We start from the raw sequence: 20,763 nt of genomic DNA, 5'->3' as shown, positions 1-20,763 counted from the left end.
CAACGATCATGGGCTGCAAATGTTACTCGGTACAACTATTGCATCAAGTTTAAATAGACTGACAAGATCGGTCAGTTGGATGCATTTTCAAGACTTTTAGAAAATAGACCACCGGACTCGGAAGACTGAGTTATACCCCAGATCATAGCTGAACCGGAAATACGATGTACACTGATGGAAGCCATCAAAGGTACTCCGATCACATTCGCACTGATGAGCGGAGCAACCATACAGGATTCGCTGCTGAGTCAAGTAAAGTAGTACCACCTCTCCAAGTGGCCACAAAGCGGTAAAAACAAAGACTTGCTTCAGTTTTATCAGAGATGATCGTCAATTTCCGTTGTCGATGATTGCTTATCGTTCGCAGAACACGTTGTCGTACCAGAGGATCTGAAAAGAGGGTCTGTTTTGCAACAGTTTCATAAAGGACATCCCGAGATCAACCGGATGAAATCATTGATCCGAAGCTATGTTTATTGGCCTCATATTGACAGCCAAGACGCAACGCTCGTCAGATCTTTGTGTGTTGGCCTCAAAGTCCCCTAGAAAATGTGAACTTCGTTCTTGGCCGGTACCACAAAATGCATGATCAAGGATATATGTGGAATATGCAGGTCCCGTGAACGGACAAAGTTTCTCATTATCGTGAACACTTACAGCCAGAGATTTTTCCTATGGGGACAACAACGACAACGGCAACCATTAACACAGTGCAAGAAGTCTTCGGTCGTTCGGTTATCCTGAAAAGTTCGTATCTGACACAGTTCATGCGGTCCCAATTCGCGGACTTCTGTCTTGCCAATGGGACTGAACATGTTAGGACACTTCCATATCACCCACAATCAAACAGCATAGCAGAACGACTTGTGTGTACTTTCAAAGGAGCTTTGCGGAAGGGGAAGGAACCAAAGTAAACATCCTACACTACTGGGTAAGTGGTCATTTCCAAAACGCACATCATATTTGAAGTGTAATCCAGCCGTCTGCCCTTCGAATCCTGTTTTTTTGAATTAGCCTTGTGGACGAGATTATAGCCGATTCAATTATAAACCTGTAAATCAGCATATCACGGCCGGTAGTATGCAAAACCCCGGTGATATTGATGGATCAGACCGAACACTAGCGGCTTTGGATTGACATTTCTGAGTGAACCTATGGACTATTCTCTGAGAGCAACCCGATAGCTCGTAGCTGACAGTCGTAGTCTCGAAAAATTAAGCAGTCTAGTGGTAACAGGAGGCTTGGGAATTTTTCGATGATAATTTCTTAGAGTAAGTGAAACCAGTCCCACTTGTATGACCGAGGAGCACTGTATAGCTTTTTCATCCTTATTGGGATCACAAACAGCGCACATCTCACAAAACTTCAGTCTGTTCGACCTACAAGCCGGGAGGTTGTGGAGTTTCGTGCACACTATTGCAGATCTCCAAGAAAAAAGAATGATGAAACAGCTTTGCAGCGCTATTGTGATTGAACAGTGTGAAGTCGTTCAGTCTCACAGTGAAAGTAATACCATATGTTATAACCAGTGTTATGATAAAAATTTTCATCTGATGGTGTATCTTCCTGTTTTTAAGCAAGAACGTCTCATCCTACTAGTCCAGAGCCCATGACAGTTGTCCGGAGCGCAAATCTAGGCGATGTGGACTATCAAAAGCCCGCTCCACAAGTCGATAGTCTTGAAAATTCAAGGTTAAAAAATTGTGCATATGCGTATATATTTGTCTTCTTGTTCGTTCACAGGCCCTCACACTCATTTGGTACCTTCTAAGTCCCCTGGATGTCATCAGGACCCCAATGTTTCCTAAGATTGACCGAAACCCAAAACCGTATGCAATTCACCTTGTTCATGTGATCAAAGGATACACTGGCTCGATCTATTACGTTGTTGAAGAGTGTGTTATACTACCGGGGAAGTCTCAGATCTAAGAGGCCGGAATGTTATCTTCGACGCATCCCGTCACCACATCTGTGTGCCAAACAACGTGTGATAGAGCGAATAGCTATTCACTTACATCTCGTAGTTGAACAAAGACTTTTGTCCGCGGCATATTCCTACGTCAGCCAATGGAGGGTAGCTCAGTTCAACTGGACCGTTTACGAGTTGGATCCTTACTTGGTAAGTGACCTGAACGAATTTCGAACAACGAACATGGCGCCGACTCTGACTTGACTCAGATGTCCGGTTGCCAAAATTAAGTTCCTGGACAGCTGTGGAACTGGTCGTGGGCTGTCGGCGGCTTTTCAGCAACCTTATGAGTAGTGCATCACCAAAGTGTAGCGACTGAAACATGAGGCGGCCTGGTGCAGCACATTCAGTTGCCTGAAAACATCACAAACGAGAGGTTCAACTGGGTTCCAGGTGAGTCTCTCGAAAAACCAAATTAGTTTGCAAATGAGTGTATGTTCGCTAATTTCGTGCAATTTGGTTTCAAGTAGAACATACAGTTGACGGAAACCCCGGGGACTGCGCCAACCTGATGAGTCCCAAGAAGGGCGAAACCGGTCGTGGGCTGTCGACGGATTTTCAGCAACCTTATGAGTAGTGCATCACAAAGTGGATGATTCTTTAGGGTAAGCTGAAGTTCAGTGACTCTTACCATTCGGCGCAGGAAGCTCATTTACAGATTGCACTGAAATTGCAGAGAACTCACAGATAGCTCTGGCCTTTATCACATGCTTCGATTGAATCTACAAAAACTTAATTTTCAGATGAATGTATCTCGCCACTTACATACAGTTAGGTTCAATCGAAACACAATGTTGATGTTAAACTACGGAGTGGTCTGATGAGCCCTAATTTGGGCCAAACGGGCAGTGGGTTGTTTGAGAGTTTTCTTAGCAGATATGTAGGAAATGCAATGTCATATAATCTAGAAGAATTGGTATACTCTCCGACATAACGTTTGCTGTATATTTGGGGTGATTGTTCGTGAAGTCACTGTTTTAAAATTTCGGCATTCTCAAGAGTCATATAATGCGCCGAAGCTTTACTCAAGCTCGAATCCATCACTTTGTTGTCCAAACGGGGCAGCATAAAGTTTCAGTGGAGACAGCTGTCAGAAACTTACTACTATATTGATCTGACTTATTTATCAGCCAACCTTGTGCTTTTGATGACAGCATCAAAATAAAATAACATATCCTTTATCTTCTGAAGGAGATTCTACCCGATCAATGTGGGTATAAATTTTCCTTGCACAGAGACGCTCTCATAAGACTGCTCCACTAGTGAAAACCAAATCGGTATGCGAATGAGTGTATTTCGCTAAACTACACACTTCATGTGCGAAGTGGAAATAGCTCTTTGATGTCCACGATGGGTATATTGATAGTTTTGTCACTAAACTTAAAAAAAGTCACACAAAACTTCTATGGCTTCGACGAGGGGAACATTATTAACCAGGGGCTCAGCATCGAGAGGGAACATGTGATGGTTATCGACCGTCAACTTTTTGAGGTGGTTAACGATCCTGTGAGGTAGACCAGGTTTGTGAACTTTTTGGATGTATTCACACCCCTGAAACAACCCGGGTGTGCTAATGGGACTGTAAAGCACCCTAGGCACACGGCCAAAAGCAGTGTGACAGTCCACTTGGCTCGGCATTTCAGCGTCTTCCTAACCCAGAGGGTTGAATTTTCGAACGAGTTGATTCTATTTTAGTCCCAGTCAATGCTGCTACAATAGTCCAACGTCATTCGCTGAGCTACTTGCGGCATACCATTGACGACATACCGTTTGGCCCGTCTGTCGACCGAGCTCAGAGTACCATGCGTAGGGGCACTGTGGAGCGATATAAAAGCCACAGCTCAACACCTATCGGGTGGAAGTTACTGACTGACGATAGTTTCGCATTTTTTGTTTCGTAGAAGCCGAACGAATGCGATCGACCTTATTACCCATGCGACTACTTATTGATATAGCCGTTAAAATGCATCGAGGGTTGTAAATGGCATATTTTTGCTAGATAAAGTGTGCGACTCTCAAATGGCACACAGTTCGTTGCTCCAAAACATGCAACTGACGAAGACATCCTTATCTTTGAATAAAAAAGTTGAATCGGTTTGGGAAAGTGATTAAGCATCTTGCAATATTACCTGTCCGTCTGTTTTATTTGTTCTGTTCAACTGGAGCCAATGCCGATGGATCATCACAAAGGATCTGATTCTTCCACACACACAAAAAAAATCACTCAGAGTGAATTTTGACCTCTTCTTGGATGTTAATTTCTCCGAAGTGTGTAAAGGATATGCCCATTCCTAATGTTCTCACTCAGTGCAAATACGTTTCTGAAATCCGTCAATTCCAGCCCGCGTTTGAATGACCTACTTAGTAGCCATTACCTCCCACTCCTTTTGGTGTCATTCCCGGGAACCACTCTATTGTGAAATATCTGGGTACCACCATACCAAGCAAACTCTTGATTCTATTCGTGTCAAAGTAGTCTTAGGGATTGGTCGATGCCTAGATGTGATATTCTATGAGTCCTAGAACGAATTATGTGGTTGAATCCCTTGACCTTTTCTGCAGTTCCCCTTGAAATTTTACTAGCATATCGCTTATCCGATGGGCCCTGAGAAAGGCGAAACCGGTCGCGGGCTGTTGAATTGCTTTCAACAACCTTATGAGTAGTGTATTACGTTGTTAAAATGTATCGTGATAGATAGAATATGATGCCAACTGAAACATGAGGTGACCTGGTGTGGCAGATTCAGTGACTCGAAAGCATCATAAACGAAGAATTTCGCTGAGTTGCAGGTCGCTCTCCTGTCAAAACCCAATCTGTATGCAAATGAGCGTGTTTTGCTATTTTCTTGCAATTTTGATTGAAGTAGAACATGAGGTTTACGGAAACTCGGGGACTGCGCCCACCTGATGAGCCCTAATAGGGGTGAAACCGGTCGAGGGCTGTCAAAGAACCTTCAGCAAACCTCTAAGCAGCGTATTAATCTTCAGCTTCCTTATTCGCTGCTTTTGTTAACATGTTATTCCTTTCTTGGTTCAGTTTCTGGTGATTCCCGCTGCCCACCTCGCTTACATTTGCGATGCGTTGATCAGGGCGATATTTCCCAAGTGTATCGGAGTACTTTACCAGGTGTGTGCAAAATCTGTGCTGAAAACCCACTTTCGAGTACATTCGTCATGAATCTACCTGCTTTCGCAACTGTCCCGGGCGTTTCTTGAAAATAGGATTCCGCCATTTTAAAGAAACTTGAAAGTCTATCGCGACAAACCAGAATGCAACCTTGGTCCGAGAAAACGAAGAAGAACAAGATTAGAGTAGTAGGTGCCATTTTGACTGGATTACGTAGAGGAATTAGTGTTTTGGAATATGTACAATCTCAAAATAGTCGCAGCGGCTGAACCTATCGATGAAGGCTATGAACCTACGGGATTTTATGCTATGGTCACTCCGTATTCGTCGAATTCCTAGGACAGAACACATGCTCTGGTTCCAGAAATGACGAAGTTACTGATCTTGGAAGGGAATGCCACACCGGCAACGCTTTCTGCGATTTGCTTGGGTATCCAAGTGGAATGGTACGTACAATCGACCAAGTCACTCACATTTCCCATGTCATTCGACCACGCTACCGGCTTTTGTGGATGTCACTCCATCCAGGTTATCAAGAGTATGGAAAAGAAGCATTTCCTGTTGGAAAATGTGACTGTTACACAATAAGATAAGTATCAGGAAGGTCAGATTCCTGAAAGCAACTTCAGAACGCCCGGAACCTACTGCTCCACCAAAAACTCAACTGGAAAGCCGGCAAGCATCCAGGCCAGTCAATTATTCAATCAGTTCAGCAAAACCTGATGAGTGTTCTTGCGCGCCACAGAAGCACGACCGAATGTGATCAGCGTTCAGGCTTTTCACGGAGGCACGATCGATGTTGATGGGTGTTCACTAACGCCTATCAGACAGCCTGGATCAATGTCAGAAAGTCCCCTTTAAATAGCGTGGGGCCGTTGTAACTTTTGCACTCTCACTCCATCGCTTGTTCGGAATACAGCTGTTGTGTTCCTTTCTGTGAGTCGTTTCTCTCCGACACTAGGCATTGGAGCGGGTCAGCAGCAGATACCACAGATTGACGAATCAGCAGATATAACAATAAGGCAACACAACTTCACATCATTTCCACAGCTCCGACGAATTACCGCCTGGCCGTGATGCCAGATTGTAACTCCATGTTACCGCTACGAGGACAAGCATCCAGACACATCCTGCTGATGTACCGCTGAGTCTTCCTTCTGCATACTCAGGCATATTGAATGTCTGAAAATACACTACGGTTGAAGTGACGATTGTCATTACATCCGGGAGTCTGATGCCGGAACTTCTATTGACCGAGTGCATAGGATGTACGACACTTCATATTTCTCTCATCTTTGGATGTCCAGAAAGTAGCCTAGTACCCTAAGCAGATAATTTCTTGTGGGGACATGTCGTATTTGCAAACTGACAGAAATTATTCAATAGAACTTTCATCCTGTAATTGAGGCCAATCTATGCTGAAATGCCGAGAAGCACTATGAAGCTGTTTCATTCGTGTTTCGACTCACCAGCAGTATGCACCTCACGAACTCACAAACCCCTTACCAGCGGTTAAACAATTAACAGTTTGGCAACGAGTAGTTGATCAGCAGTGCGACTAGATCTCAGACGGATCATGGCGCCACTACTCTCTCAATCACATAAAAAATATCACGTGGCCACGTATTGAGTTGCTCCTCGAGTGACCACTGTTTGGAAAGAAATGACCCTTCTTCTGAACTGCTTATTGGTTCGTGATGATATGTAGAGACTTGGTGATATTCAATACCATGTGTACCTTAAAGGTTCCCACCAATCTCGCACCAACGCGGCTTCCTACTGAAAGCGCGTTCTTCATTGGTAGCCGGTCTCCCGTTATTCTCCTTATGTTAACTTTTCTGTGGGTGGCTACTAATGAGGAATTCGTGAGTAATGGATGCTTCTTAGGGAAGTAGCCGCGAAGTTCATGCGGACGGTCGATAAGTAAACATGAAATACTCACCAGGTGTTATCCTGTGAGTCGCTTGAGCTAATCTAACCCTGAGACTGTGGTAGATGAAGGTAAATTAGGCACGAATAGAAATTCCGATTCACTGAACTCTCGTTAAAGGCGTCTCAGTGGCCCCAATGAGTAAATTCAAATCAGGTCTCAGTAAACATATGTTTGGGTTTGGGGTCTCCTAACTACAGCCGGGAAGCCGAATCCAACTCGGTGGTTTTCTTTATCTAACCTATTTTTAGTTTGTTCCGGAGCTCTGAATATCAGAACTGACGACCAGCAAAGTCGATCGATTGGAAGCCATTGAGCGATATGTGATGTGTACAGAATGATAAAGGCAATCGGGGACAAATCTAGCTACCTGGAACCACGACCAGTTTACTGCCTTCGGTAACTGTAGGATAAAATAGCCAAATATCGTAAGAGTTCGTTTCCACGCAATAAAAAATTGAGTAACCGGAGCGAATTCAAGACGAGTTTACGGGCTGATTCAGAATCCACTTGTATATAGATCACCTACAACTAGAATTTACCAATGTAATGTACTACTCATAAGGTTGCCCACGACCGGTTTCGCCCCTCTTGGGACTCATCAGGTTGGCGCAGTCCCCGGGTTTCCGTCAACCTTATGTTCTACTTGAAACAAAATAGCACGGAATCAGCGAATATACACTCATTTGCAAACTAATTTGGTTTTTCGAGAGACTCACCTGGAACCCAGCTGAACCTCTCGTTTGTGATGTTTTCAGGCAACTGAATGTGCTTCACCAGGCCGAACTTCCAACCGAACACGAGGCAGGGATGTTTTCCGAATTCTACTGATTTTGTAGAACGAAGCTGCTTGTCTCCCTAACCGACTGTTCTTGTTTTTCTGAGTTGCCTTTCACTTCAACGTTTTGTAACGTTGGAAACATGAACTCTATTTTTCACCTGGCTCGCCTCGTCGCATGAGTAAACACGGTTAGAAACTCCCAAATCAAACTGTAGTTACCAGAGCCAGCGTGCTTGTCTTTTTTCAGCCTCGAGTTAAATGGATCTCGAATAAGCACCGTTCAGGGGTGGCTGCTCTTTCAAAGATGCTCATCCCCGATGTGCTCCCCACAAACGTGACCAAGGTAAGTACGCAGGATCGATGTCAAAGGAAAGTTGTCTGTTTTTTAATCTATTCAGCTTTCGCTGACCATTTTTAGCTAATAACGATGCTGTGATCAGGGACATCTGAGATGAACACAGAGTATACTCCAAAGTCATTCGAATTCCGGAGTTTGGAGACCAAAACTGAATAGCTGAACAAAAATATAGTCATTCTGAAAGTTGAACCTCGTAGGATGAACAGTGAGCTATCGTGTTGGGAACTATCCAGTAGGAACACGATAAACGAGAGATTTAGCTGGATTGCAAGTGAGCCTCTCGTCAAAACCAAATTGGCATGCAAGTGGGTGTACTTTGCTAACTATCTTTGGACTTTTTGCGATAAAAACTACCGCAATGTGATAGGTCCATGTGATCATGTGATGTGGAGTGCGTGACCGAAGGATGAATGGCGTTGCATCCTATTTAAGTACCAGCCACTCATGGTGCTGATCAAGTCTTAGTGACCGAACGGTCAGTTGTCCGACTTGCAGCCGGAAGGGGCCGGTTCGAAAATTCCGGAATTTCAAGAGCTGTGTACCGCTGTTGGTTACCAATAAGGACGCCACTGGTGTACAGTGGCTTTTCGGTTCTAGACTTCTGGGCATAGATTTGTTTCACTTGCGGGACGAAAACCCGGTTGATCCGTGAGATATTCAGCAGTTCAGTGACCAGTTGGAACCAGCATCTTGTGCTGCTTAAATCGCACACAATCCAGTTAGACGAATATGAACATACAAACAACACCATGTATGCGGAGGTTAGTTTCCGAATACCTCTTTCTTTCGCTAAGGCATACATCGATCAGATAAAACCGCTCGAGATAGCAAGCTAACTTCTACCCAGTAGATGACTAACATCAATGATCAGGGCAAGAAAAACGGAATTGAATTTTTGGAATCAGATGAGGCTCGTAAGCGATCCTTTTGGTGAGCAAGCCTTGATGTTTAGGGGACTCATCGATGACTGTATATTTACACTTAACAATGTGGGCGATGACCGATTCTACGAAAGAACGAAACTTCGTTCCTACAAACGTTAGTCTGTCTCCATTTTACTAGTGGACTGAACGCAGTTGAAAAGTCAGTAAGGTGTCTGTCAGGTTCAAGAGCTTCGTATAAAGCAGAAGTGTTTACGCGGGATCGATATCTTATGTGACACACAAAAATTATGTGCTCAGATAGGCGTTTTAGTACCTGCATATTCGTTTGACCGATAAAACTACCAGCACAGGAGCAGGTGAACTGCTCGATACACAATGAACTTGTCTTACGAAATTGTTTGCCTTTTATATGATGCGTGATAAAGAGATGAGTGGTGAAGCTGGCCTTAAAGTATATGAAGTACTATGAATGAGGTCGGTTTTAGTCCTCAAAACAGCACCGCTTGGCTCACATGACTATTAATTTGGTTTGTTCCACTAGAAAACATTCTGGATAGACATTTCTCCAGAGCGCAGTTTTCAGAAATAACACCTTTCCAGAAAAATAGTTAGTTTATCAAGTTTCCACCGTCCATTCCGTTTGAATTCGAGGAGGACAGGACCATGGATCGTGTGTGTTGATTTGTTGATGGCGGCTGGCGAAACACACGCTGTTTCATCAAAGTATGCCCTCAACAGAGAACAGCTCACCATCCTTCTCTGTTTCACTTGTTAAATACACACATGGATAAAACCCATTTATGCATAAAGAACACAGGCAGAATCGAAAGAAACTCACACACATTCAAGGCAGCATTAGGTCACCAGTCAAAACAGTCCACAGATTATCTTACATTGGAAGTCACCAGATTGAACATATTTGTGGGCCTGCGGGATGGCTAATCCACAAATCCGTTTGAAGTATTCCAGACATCCCACATCAAATGACACCGCTCAAACAGTCTCTCAAAAAATAACACCTTAGAGAAGCATTTGGCTTCTCAAATCTGAATGGTGTTGTCGGACATAGGAGCAAATTTATAGACTAGCGTTTATGCTTCACGAAATCTGCATCCTTCCCAACCAAGCTCAATGACTGATAAACTTTTTTTCCTGTGACCCTGTTTTCCGAAAGGCAATAGTCCTGGATACGGACATTCTCCTCAACGCGGATATTTTGGAACTATGGAAGTTGTTCGATAACTTCGATCAGCATCAGGTGAGCTGGACTCTGATGAAAACGGATCCTACTTTAACAACTATATAATGCAACTAAGGAAGTTCAGAAACAAAACAACACCAGGCTTTCCCGTTCCATTACATACATTTGCTGTGCACCACATTGCAATCTGAACATCTTCGGCGTTCTTTATCCATCTACTTCCATTCGTTTCAGATTTTTGGAATGGCATGGGAATTTGACTCAGTCGATGCCAAGTGCAATAAAATCCGAATCCCGGTGAGCTGGTTTTCTGACGTTTCGAGTACGGTGTGCCTTAAGAACTGTTAGATTAGGTGGTAATTCGTTCACAGTGCAAGATTATAAAGCGTCCCCTCTCTTTTGCCAAAGTAATGTCAATCTAAGGAGCTATAAATCGTCCACCCATTACTGCGACTATCCGTATTCCATCAGTTGTTATCAATGACCTAAATTTACATCGGCGTGATCATCACATAGGCCGAAGTTCGTCATCCAGGATCACCTAAATTACTGGTCAAGTGACGGACGAATCAAAGAGGTGAAGTGCACAAAATACATTCAGACACATCGTTCCCACTGTTCGTAACGCTGGTAACAGAGTTCTCAGCCTAAAGAAGTTGTATGACTCCATGACACAGTGGCTACTTTGGGAGACCCGCATAAGTTAGTTGCGTAGAGATTAACATCATTCGCGCTTTGTAGGATTACCGATGCAGGTACCCATTTAGATCAGTCATGCGTGTTCGTTAACTACTCACCCGTGCTGTGTGCTAATATGTTTAGTGTAGTAGGTGACCGTTACTCAGAACCTCAAAACCACTTCCAGATTTTTAGTGGGCTGTGCTGCACTCAAAGTACTTTCGCAAATCAAGTGCTCTTCTATTCAGGTCACAATAGAACAGTAGCCATGGGGTTGAGTTCACGAATTATGCAGTATATTCAGAGATGCCAGCAGTTTCCAGGATATATCGGGATTATTCCAATAGGTGAAGGTGTCTGTTGTAGTCCGACTACAAACGATGGCTGGTTCAAATCAGCTAACTCTGGAAAAGACACTGGCTTCAGGATTTCTTCGAACGTTCGTGAAATTCTGACCAGCGTAGTGGATTTTAGCATAGTGTGAACGCTTCTCAGACGATTATTTGATTGACGCAGCACTGACAAGTGCGAGTCCGTTAAGGTAATGATGGGAGAAGACCAGCATACCCAATGTCATATCACATAACACTGAAGTATACGAATGACTGCTCGTCAGCAAAGGCGGTGGTGACCGTGTCCCATGTGGAAGCCGGGATGACCGTGTCCCATGTGGGAACGTCCCTTCTCAATCGTATAGTCCAAAGCTCATCATAATCCTAACGAAGATATTTCGTCATACGATGCTCGAGTCGACAGCCGCTGTGAACTCATTCAGCCGACTAAACTACCCACTAATCGATTCGAGACTCATGTATTTACCTCTGGCATACTTCTACCAGGAGTAGCAAACATTCTCACCTGAATTCTTGCGAAGCATGAATTAACTGCAGAATTTACAATTCAGCGATCAATAAGCGAATTTCTACGGCAGCAAGGCATCAAACACGGATCAAACTTAACCAAGATTACAGGATAAAATGCCAAGCCCGCAAACGCCACATCTATTCAAGACTTCGTACTCCTTGAGAGTGAGTTCATCCGTGTGCAACAGATGTGGACCATGGTAACCTTATTGTTTTCGCACAGTGCGAATCCGTGCATGCCTAAACTGTTGGTCACGCTGAATTCATGTTTCCACTGCTTGCATCCAAAACCGGATGCTTTTGTCGACGATGAAATCTCGGTTTTTCTGTGTGCACGGTGATCTCCAAAAAATGACATCATTGTCCACCATTGGTCTGAAGTGGTCGAAAGCCGACTGGCTGGGCATCTGAAATCAAATTCACCGGCTGTGGTTTTCGTTGGTAACATACAGAATCTGTTAGTCAGATGGCCGCGTATGCGACCACCCCATCCCAAGCCAGCCTAACAAGACACAACGCGGTTTAACCTGTAACCTTGAATGTAAGAAGGCCTTCGCTGCGGAGTTATTTATTAGAAAATGCCAACTGACTATTTTACAGGGAAGCAACACTCTCATTTGCATCTTATTTACAAAAACTGAACATCCACCTTGCCCTGAACGCGTCTTCTTGAACTTCCCTGGATAATGGTTGATTCAAATAATCCATCGCTCAAATCTAAGCAAATGATACAAAGCGACTCTACACATTCCGCAACAGATCTCCCTTTTCAAGAGACGCAAAGCGAATTTCCAAGAACAACACATACTACTCGCAAGCCCCCATCAGTGGTATCACCGTTACACCCTTAGTATGCTTCTTAGATGCAGTTGTTTGTTGCCTCAGAGATCCGCTCGTACCCAACCCGGTTACTGCATTGAAGGGTTTCGGCTCCCCCGTCGCATCAGGCAATTCGTACTTTTAACTGACGGGCACTGAAACATACCAAAACACGTCGATCAAGCCGGTTGGTAGTTCCGACCCCGAATGCTGCGGGCTTTCTAATCGTGCCACAAAATTACGTCAACCGCAGTAATGTGCCCTACAGATGCATATTAAAATGGAAACTTAGCTCAATGGTTTTTCAAGGCCCCAAACTGTATGTATTGATGAAGTATGCTTAAGTGCAACTTCAGTTGGTGTTGACGGTAGGCTCAACTGAACTGCAGCAAAGTCTTCCGTCATGGTATTCATCAGGTGAATGCGTTGCACAGAGGCCTCTTCATGTTTTATTTCTCTCGATGTTCGAAATACCGCAGTACCATTTCTGGATAGACCAAACCTACTGGCAACGTCGGTGGATTTATACACTTATGAATGATGCGTATTCATTGACTATCTGAACAACGATAGAAGCCCAGCTCCGATATCCAGTCACCTTATCTTGGTCTGATTCTGTCGCAAAACGATGGTGACTTGAAAGAATGGGACGATAATCAGCGGAATTTCACTTTTCGCCATTTTGGTCATTGTTGGAAAGCCGCATCATGGTCGAACGGAACAACAGTCGACCGTCTACGCGCTATTCCAGTTAACCAAATTCATATTGGACTTATGGGTTGTCTCGAAGCTGAGGCAGCTTGATTTGTATGTTCCTGTTCTTGCCACCGTTGACCAGTTCTGCTCACAAGGACGTCAGTTCGTTGACGGATGCTCGATGAGCATAGCGACAGCCAAAACCCGTCTGTCGTGTTGACCCGACGGTTCATCGATAGAGAAACAAAAACATGCAAATTAGACTCCCTTAGCCGCAACACAACCCACAGCCAATAGGCGAACCTGGATGGCAGAATACCGTTTAGATGGTTGCCTGTTTCACTGATGATACCAGGTGATCGTTTATAATCTCATTGTCGTTTCGGTGTTCCTCCGACAACCGAAACGTCGAGGAGAAGGAAAGTTCCGCTCAAAATCGTCCTATTCTCTCAGAGATGCTACAGCAATCACCGTGATGTACGAAACACTCAGAGCATTCGAGTGATATTATGCCGAATTTCCGGCACTGATCATTGCCGTGGTTGTATGTCGGCTGGCATATTGCCAGGGCGCCCAGACCTGAACATGAGGAGAATTTGGGTCCTTTGAATCAAAAGTCTGACCACAAAACAGCGGGATTGGTTTGAGCGTATTCGAGTAGCCAAAATGTTGGGGATCAAATTGCCACCTTACTTGGAAGTTCAGGAAACTGTTGTTGTCAGATCTCTGTCCATCGACAAGTTTGGCGGGAGAGACCCCACGGATGATACAACAGTATCCTCTAGTATAGTTCAATGGCTTGCTGAGGTACGCAAACCGAGGTGCGCACCACGACAGGGTCCAGTCTCTTCGTGACAGTTTGATATGGATACTTCCCAAGCGATCGACCGTGGCCACACAATGGCTTCCCGAAGCCAATTAACTCAGTTCGGAAGCATTCCTACACCAAAATGTGACAATTAATCGAACCACTATGTAATTCATATATCCACCATACGAACTGAATATGGTCTGGCTTCATCAGCAAACCAATCATTAGAAATTTCACGCTGAATAGTGCAAGTGAACAGGAAAAGGCGCTTAGAACCTGTTTGGTACGATCCGCAGATTTCTGTGGTAAATGTGAACGGGCACGTTCTAGCGTCCAGAATTTAAACGTGCATGTTATCTGATGTGCCACAATCGCAGAAGCCCAAGAGTTCAGCAGTTGAATGGAGAATCTCATCAGTATGTGTTCAAAACTGGTAGGGACATATCAATGGGGAAGGAATCGTGTGTATGTTTCTGCGAATAGCCTGGTTAGAACGATAGCAGAATATCTTTGTGCGTCAATTAAGGCTGATTTTTTTAAAATTGCCATTCATTTTATCACAGTGAGCGATCTTGAGTTTCGGTAATCTGTTCGATTGGATTAGGATGAATCTGGGAATCTATTGAGGAGTCGATGAGAACGGTCATTTACAAAGTAACTTCGTAATGACCGGAGACCCGAATGAATAACAGCCAGATCTCTCGTTGAGTTTGTCATGACGAAGCCTGTAACTTGACTGTCGTGCCAAGTTTCCTTCAACTGCTGTGGCAATGACTGAGAATTCAGGTTAGATGAGCTCATAATCCCTTGGATTCGAAACCCTGCCATGATGATTAACGCCTCTTTGAAGAACAGTATGCATTATTGTAGTTATCAAGTAGCCGAAGAGAATTCCACCGAATGAAATGAACACGTGAGGTTTCACAAGATTCTAACGTTTCATTGACTAATTATGTTTCAGAAAAATGGGGTCAATTCAGGCGTAGTTCTAATGCATTTATCTCGAATGCGGAAGGCCAAATGGTCGACGTTGTTTGAGTGGGCGGTCCACAAAGTGCTCCTGATTGACGGAACTCTGCTAGTTGGAGAACAGGTGAGTTTATGAATCTGGTTGCAAAGAAATTGACGTTTTCTTCGAAGTGTTCCATTCTGGTATGATGTCATTCACTGAATTAGTTTACAATTATTGTTTAGCTGAGAAGTGTGTCCATTTGGAATATTCACGTTGCGCTTTCCCTCAGAGGATACCACCGATCAAAGTTTTCACTTCTACATATCGAAACCAGACCGGTGGGCCTCAGAGACGAGTTTATCGGGATGCCATCTAATCCGATCAGCTCACTTAGGTCAACAGGGACCGTACAATCCGTGTCGACAACACTTTGGGTGTAGAATTTATTTCACTCATGAGGTCTGATGGAAAGTGCCTGAGTGGAAAAATTCGTGCTGCCACCCTTGAATCGGACAAATATGGATGCAAACGCAACCGCAGAAGCTTCATTCTGACGTCTTCGGTATTGTATATCCATGGCAAATCTCCGCGCCTTCTACACAGGCTGATATATATAACTTTATGTATAATGCAGAAGTAGAATCACGCCAGCATCTTCAACTAAAGAGCCGCACTTGGCATGCGACAGAATTTTGGTTTATCACTGAGGATGTACGAACGTGAAGGTAGCCGATATGCTCTTGAGTAAACCTAAAGGATAACTACTCTCAGCCACTTTAAGTTTATTTCTCAATAAACGCTATGTTGATGATATTCCTACCATGTTATTCAGCCTTTACAATGTATAAAGTCTATGACCTTGCGCCTTCCCTCAGAGGAGACCACTGATCAAAGTTTTCACTTCTACATATCGAAACCAGACCGGTGGGCCTCAGAGACGAGTTTATCGGGATGCCATCTAATCCGATCAGCTCACTTAGGTCAACAGGGACCGTACAATCCGTGTCGACAACACTTTGGGTGTAGAATTTATTTCACTCATGAGGTCTGATGGAAAGTGCCTGAGTGGAAAAATTCGTGCTGCCACCCTTGAATCGGACAAATATGGATGCAAACGCAAACGGAGAAGCTTCATTCTGACGTCTTCGGTATTGTATATCCATGGCAAATCTCCGCGCCTTCTACACAGGCTGATATATATAACTTTATGTATAATGCAGAAGTAGAATCACGCCAGCATCTTCAACTAAAGAGCCGCACTTGGCATGCGACAGAATTTTGGTGTATCACAGAATTGACAGTCTTTTCATCGACGGTGAATAATCCCTACGTCCAGGGTATGGCAGTCTCAATTAGCCAACTAAATTGTGCCTTTTTGTTTAAGTTCGGGACGCAAATCCATCGTCTCTAATACTGCGACTGATGAAGTATTACGGACCTATTTATACTGCACAACGTGCACTTGCCCGCTGTTTTATTCAAATCGACCATCTCAGAGCAATAGTTAACTTCTCCTACCAACTTTTTATAGTGACGAAAAGATTTTAAAGGAATCTGCTCCATCCGAACGCCTATTTCGAACGTCTTTCTAAATATCGTCATCAGATTCTGAACTTGGTTAAATCAACCAGTTTTTTGCGAGTTTTTGTGGTTCAGTGACCGAACTATACACTAGAAGTTGTTCGTTTCAGCCTACCGCGCACTCTTCCCAGAGTACTCGAACAACTCACTAAACTCCAGCTCTGCATTCCATATCCCTGTTAATCTTTTTCCCATTCGCCAGGGTGCAAGTGAAGTCATTCTGTTCCCTTTCTCAATCCGCATGGTGGCCGGCTCAAACGCAATTAGGACGCCGTGAGTCAGTTCGACGTCTGAATCAAAAGCGCCACAGTGGTAGATCGACTTACTGATGTTTCGCCTAAGCATACTGTGGATTTTTCGAAGCCAAGCATGGGAACATCGGATAGTGTTGGAATATGGTAAAGAGTTACGGACTACCGGCACAAATATCCCAGATTGAGGGTTGCCAGATAGCTAGGTGGAACTACAGATGGGAATTGCACACCGTGGCTTAATCGATTTATTCAGGCCGACAGCCACTACTGATCTCCGCTCAATAAATGACAAGCAGACAATATGGAACATTTCTAAAGTCAGAACACAGCGACGTTTCGGTTCCCCGGGATAACCACCTAGCATCATTTGGATTCACTGTCATGTCTGCTGCGTGTAGTAGGCACAGGTGCCAGATACAAACAGGCATCTTAACAAAGGCACATCACGGTCAGTACAGCAACAAACACAGGCACATCCTAATCAATGTATACGCGATCGCCAGTACGCGCGCACAGAACCAACACGCCCACACACGCTGGTCGCATCCGAGTACCAACTAATCACAGGAACGCACCAACCAGAAGACAGGATAGTGGACCCAAATGACGCTATATTTGACTCCTATTCAATTGTAGATATCTTCGAGAGGCAACCGAAACGCCGGATTACAGCATTTTATTGCACCACGCAGTGTTCTGACTTTAAAAGATTCCACACTGAACATCATATGACGCTCAATCTTTCTAACATTGTCCGAGCCAAATTTGGTACGGAACTCCTGAACAGACAATACTTATTGGGTGGGTACGTGTCAGAAATATCGGGTGCATTTAATTAGACACTAAAATGGCAAAAGCGATTGGTTGAAATGGAGGGTGGTTGTAGAGAAAGAGATCGGTTACTGTTTTCGAATCATTCATTTAGATATGATTTAAATAGAACGTGTGTTTAAAGGAGGAAGTTATTCGATTTGCAATTTACCTTTGATGGTACCAGAGCCACAGTCAGATGAGGGATAAATAGACTAAAAATAAACAACGATCAGCTCCCCGTTTGTAAGCCATCCTCACAGACGTTGTCGGATGAATGGCAGAGACAACTACCAACGGGTGCCCGGTACTTGAGAACAATATCAACCCCTTTGCAATCTGTCGCGACGCTCACTCAACAGTTAGCTCAACGGCCGTGCTTTGAGCTCGAATACTTTTCTCCATTTTGGATGCAAACGAAATTAGCTTGCTATCCGGAGTATATTTCAGAGCAAACATTGAAGGTAACAGGATGAACCGAGCGTCGAGGTTCCACTGGTGACTTCGAGGCGATGCGGGTGTCGGCGTAGACAGATACTATATACCTATGTGCTTTCGAACTCTGTCGAATATATCTTGAGGAACAGCGTATGTAAGATCCGGGCGGTTATGGACCTCACAGGACGATTGCGGCTATTAGGTTAGACGCGGTTTGTAGCCAGTAGTCAAAAGAAGCAGACAGACGTGGGCAGCAGATGATGTATTGAGGACTGACAGGATCTGATTAATCAGTAATGACGCAATCAGCAGGAGCGGAAAACAGTCACTGACGCAACAAGGATTTATATAGGGACAGCCTGATAGTGTGGATTGGCCGTATAGAGGATAACAGCGCAAAAATCAGTACGTTTGGGATGTGAGGGACTGTCTTTCGGTTGACAGTGCGACGCGGCAGGTCGTGTCACGTGGCAAGTCAGATTGCGCGGTTTCGTCCGTTTAAAACAAATCTCGCCAAAGGCTATCTGGCAGGTGCGGTACATAGGTAATACAAAATAATTTACCCTTCAGGGCGTCAGTCGAGTATAGCGGATGACTCGTTCGCCTACCGTCCGGGAGTCCTGGCTTCGATACCCGGTCGGTCCCCTCTTCCGTCGTAGTGGATGCTCTAAAATAGGTACAATAGAGTCGAACTTGCAAGCACTGGTGGACTGAGGAGTAAGCAGACCTCGAGTAGGGACGAAACAGGGGGAAACGGGCAGATGGTGGACTGAGGACTGAGGAGTAAGCAGACCTTGAGTAGGGACGAAACAGGGGGGAACGGGCAGCGAGGAAACAAGACGGCGTCACAATAAACAGGTGTAAGTCACGTCACTCATGAGAAGTCAGATAACGGGGAAAATTACTACTGGTCGCCGTTGATTCGCAGGAGGAATCAATACCGTAGAATGAACAAACAGCTGATTCTTTCACAGGTTGCTCTCTTTACAGTGAACTGTTTAATCCATAGATTTGCGGGAACAGTGGATAGCTGCACGCTACGGCGCTTCATCCGTCACTCGAACGGCTGTTTGAAACACCTGGAAAGAAACATTATTTCACTTTTTTTCGTTTCCGTTCAATCTTTCCACAAGAGAACGCTCTGCGGGAGGACTTCCCGCATTTGGATGGACCTGTGGTTAACTTGCCAGTAATATATACATCCTTATGAATCGGGACAGTAGATTTGGGCACTGGTCCGTAGTAGACGATTCGGCCTATCCGCTTTCCTTTTCAGTTCTCGAACACTATTCGACCCGCATTCAAATGACGGTTGGCTTACATCTGGCTACTATCCACCTAACCAAATTTAACCTCAGTGTGGTATTGGATAACTGAACCTGTGCTTCTAAGCTTTGTTGGACTAGTTCAACACTTAAACATGACGGAACCATTTGCATCTACAACGTTTGAACTAACCGTAGTTTCCTCTGTCATTCACATATGTTTTCATGGAAAGTCAGCATTGAATGTTCTTATTCAGAGGCGACCAGAATTATACTACCGTATTCCGTGCGAATGGAACCTACAGCTCTTCCCTGAAGCTGCACAGATTTTCTGCCCCGTAATATGGACAGACAGACTCTCTGAGGAGGCCATTTGCTCAGAGTACGAATCGCCAAAACATGGCGACCTCGCTCATCCGGGCATACCGAATTTGGTACACTGCAACTTCTCACCTGGAAAACCGGAGAGTGGCGGTAATGCACCCTCGTCATTTCGAGCTTCGTTGAATGCATCGAAGGCACAGACAAGTAAGGCATTGCGTTGTTCAGATCAATAGCGTTCCTCAAGTGTTCTACTTTTCCAGATTAATCGGATGATCGTTTCCGTAAGACATGATTTCATGGTTAAAAATACACGTGCGGACATATGATTTTGTTCACATTAGGGATTTCTTGGGCGTCCAAACCCGGTCATGAGAGGAATGCGGGGGTGGAAACTTCCATGGTAGTTTGGACATCTCAACTTTTCGTAATCTGCATGCAAAATATTCTATCGCTGAAGAAGTGAACACAAAGTTGTCAGCAGTACAATGTCTTGTTTAATAGGATTCTCCTGATCAACACAGTTTTACGAGACAGAGGGAAAACCGTTTCATGAATGGTTGTTCTATTCGATACCCGAGTTAATTATTGCTGGACGACAAGCTTCAATGAAAACTCTAACCTCTCACACTACCATCCACGTATAAGTAGCTCAGAGGAAGATTAAATTCACACGGCGAATGAAACTTCCGTCTCGGAAGTTGTTACATAAAGAGCCAGTCACGTGGATTCCGTGATTAAAGGATAAGTGGCACTGTGCCTTGCCCTACTGTTGATGCGTATCATTTGGCGTAGTACTGCGAAGCACAAGTAGGGCATAAGATGTTTCATCAGTCGACCGAGTGTTGATTGCGGAGTGTGCAAAACAGTGAAGTTCTTGTGCCTTCTCAATACTCCGGTTGGATCGTCCCTATTTTACTAGTTGTGAATTAGTTGGATCCGCGGGTAACTGTGATGAGTATGTAATTTTATAATAAACAGAATGGTACAACTTGATCGCTGTCCACCGCACAGAAATTTGTACA

At 44.4% G+C, this 20,763-nt stretch overlaps 1 protein-coding gene across 1 annotated transcript; it reads left to right on the top strand.

The window, feature by feature from the left end:
* Positions 1-1,743: 1,743 nt before the first annotated feature.
* On the top strand, positions 1,744-19,974 carry T265_01523 (hypothetical protein; the record flags this gene model as incomplete). The annotated part of the gene is given in 10 exon segments (XM_009165564.1): positions 1,744-1,851; positions 1,862-2,119; positions 8,055-8,150; positions 10,224-10,307; positions 10,485-10,547; positions 12,514-12,621; positions 14,012-14,113; positions 15,079-15,210; positions 17,319-17,454; positions 19,616-19,974. 10 exon segments carry the CDS (start codon positions 1,798-1,800, stop codon positions 19,972-19,974), a joined length of 1,392 nt encoding a protein of 463 aa, XP_009163828.1.
* Positions 19,975-20,763: the final 789 nt, after the last annotated feature.

The sequence above is a fragment of the Opisthorchis viverrini genome (assembly GCF_000715545.1).
Source record: "Opisthorchis viverrini unplaced genomic scaffold opera_v5_16, whole genome shotgun sequence".
In the NCBI taxonomy this organism is placed as follows: domain Eukaryota; kingdom Metazoa; phylum Platyhelminthes; class Trematoda; order Opisthorchiida; family Opisthorchiidae; genus Opisthorchis; species Opisthorchis viverrini.
This window is presented reverse-complemented; position numbering and strand designations above follow the sequence as displayed.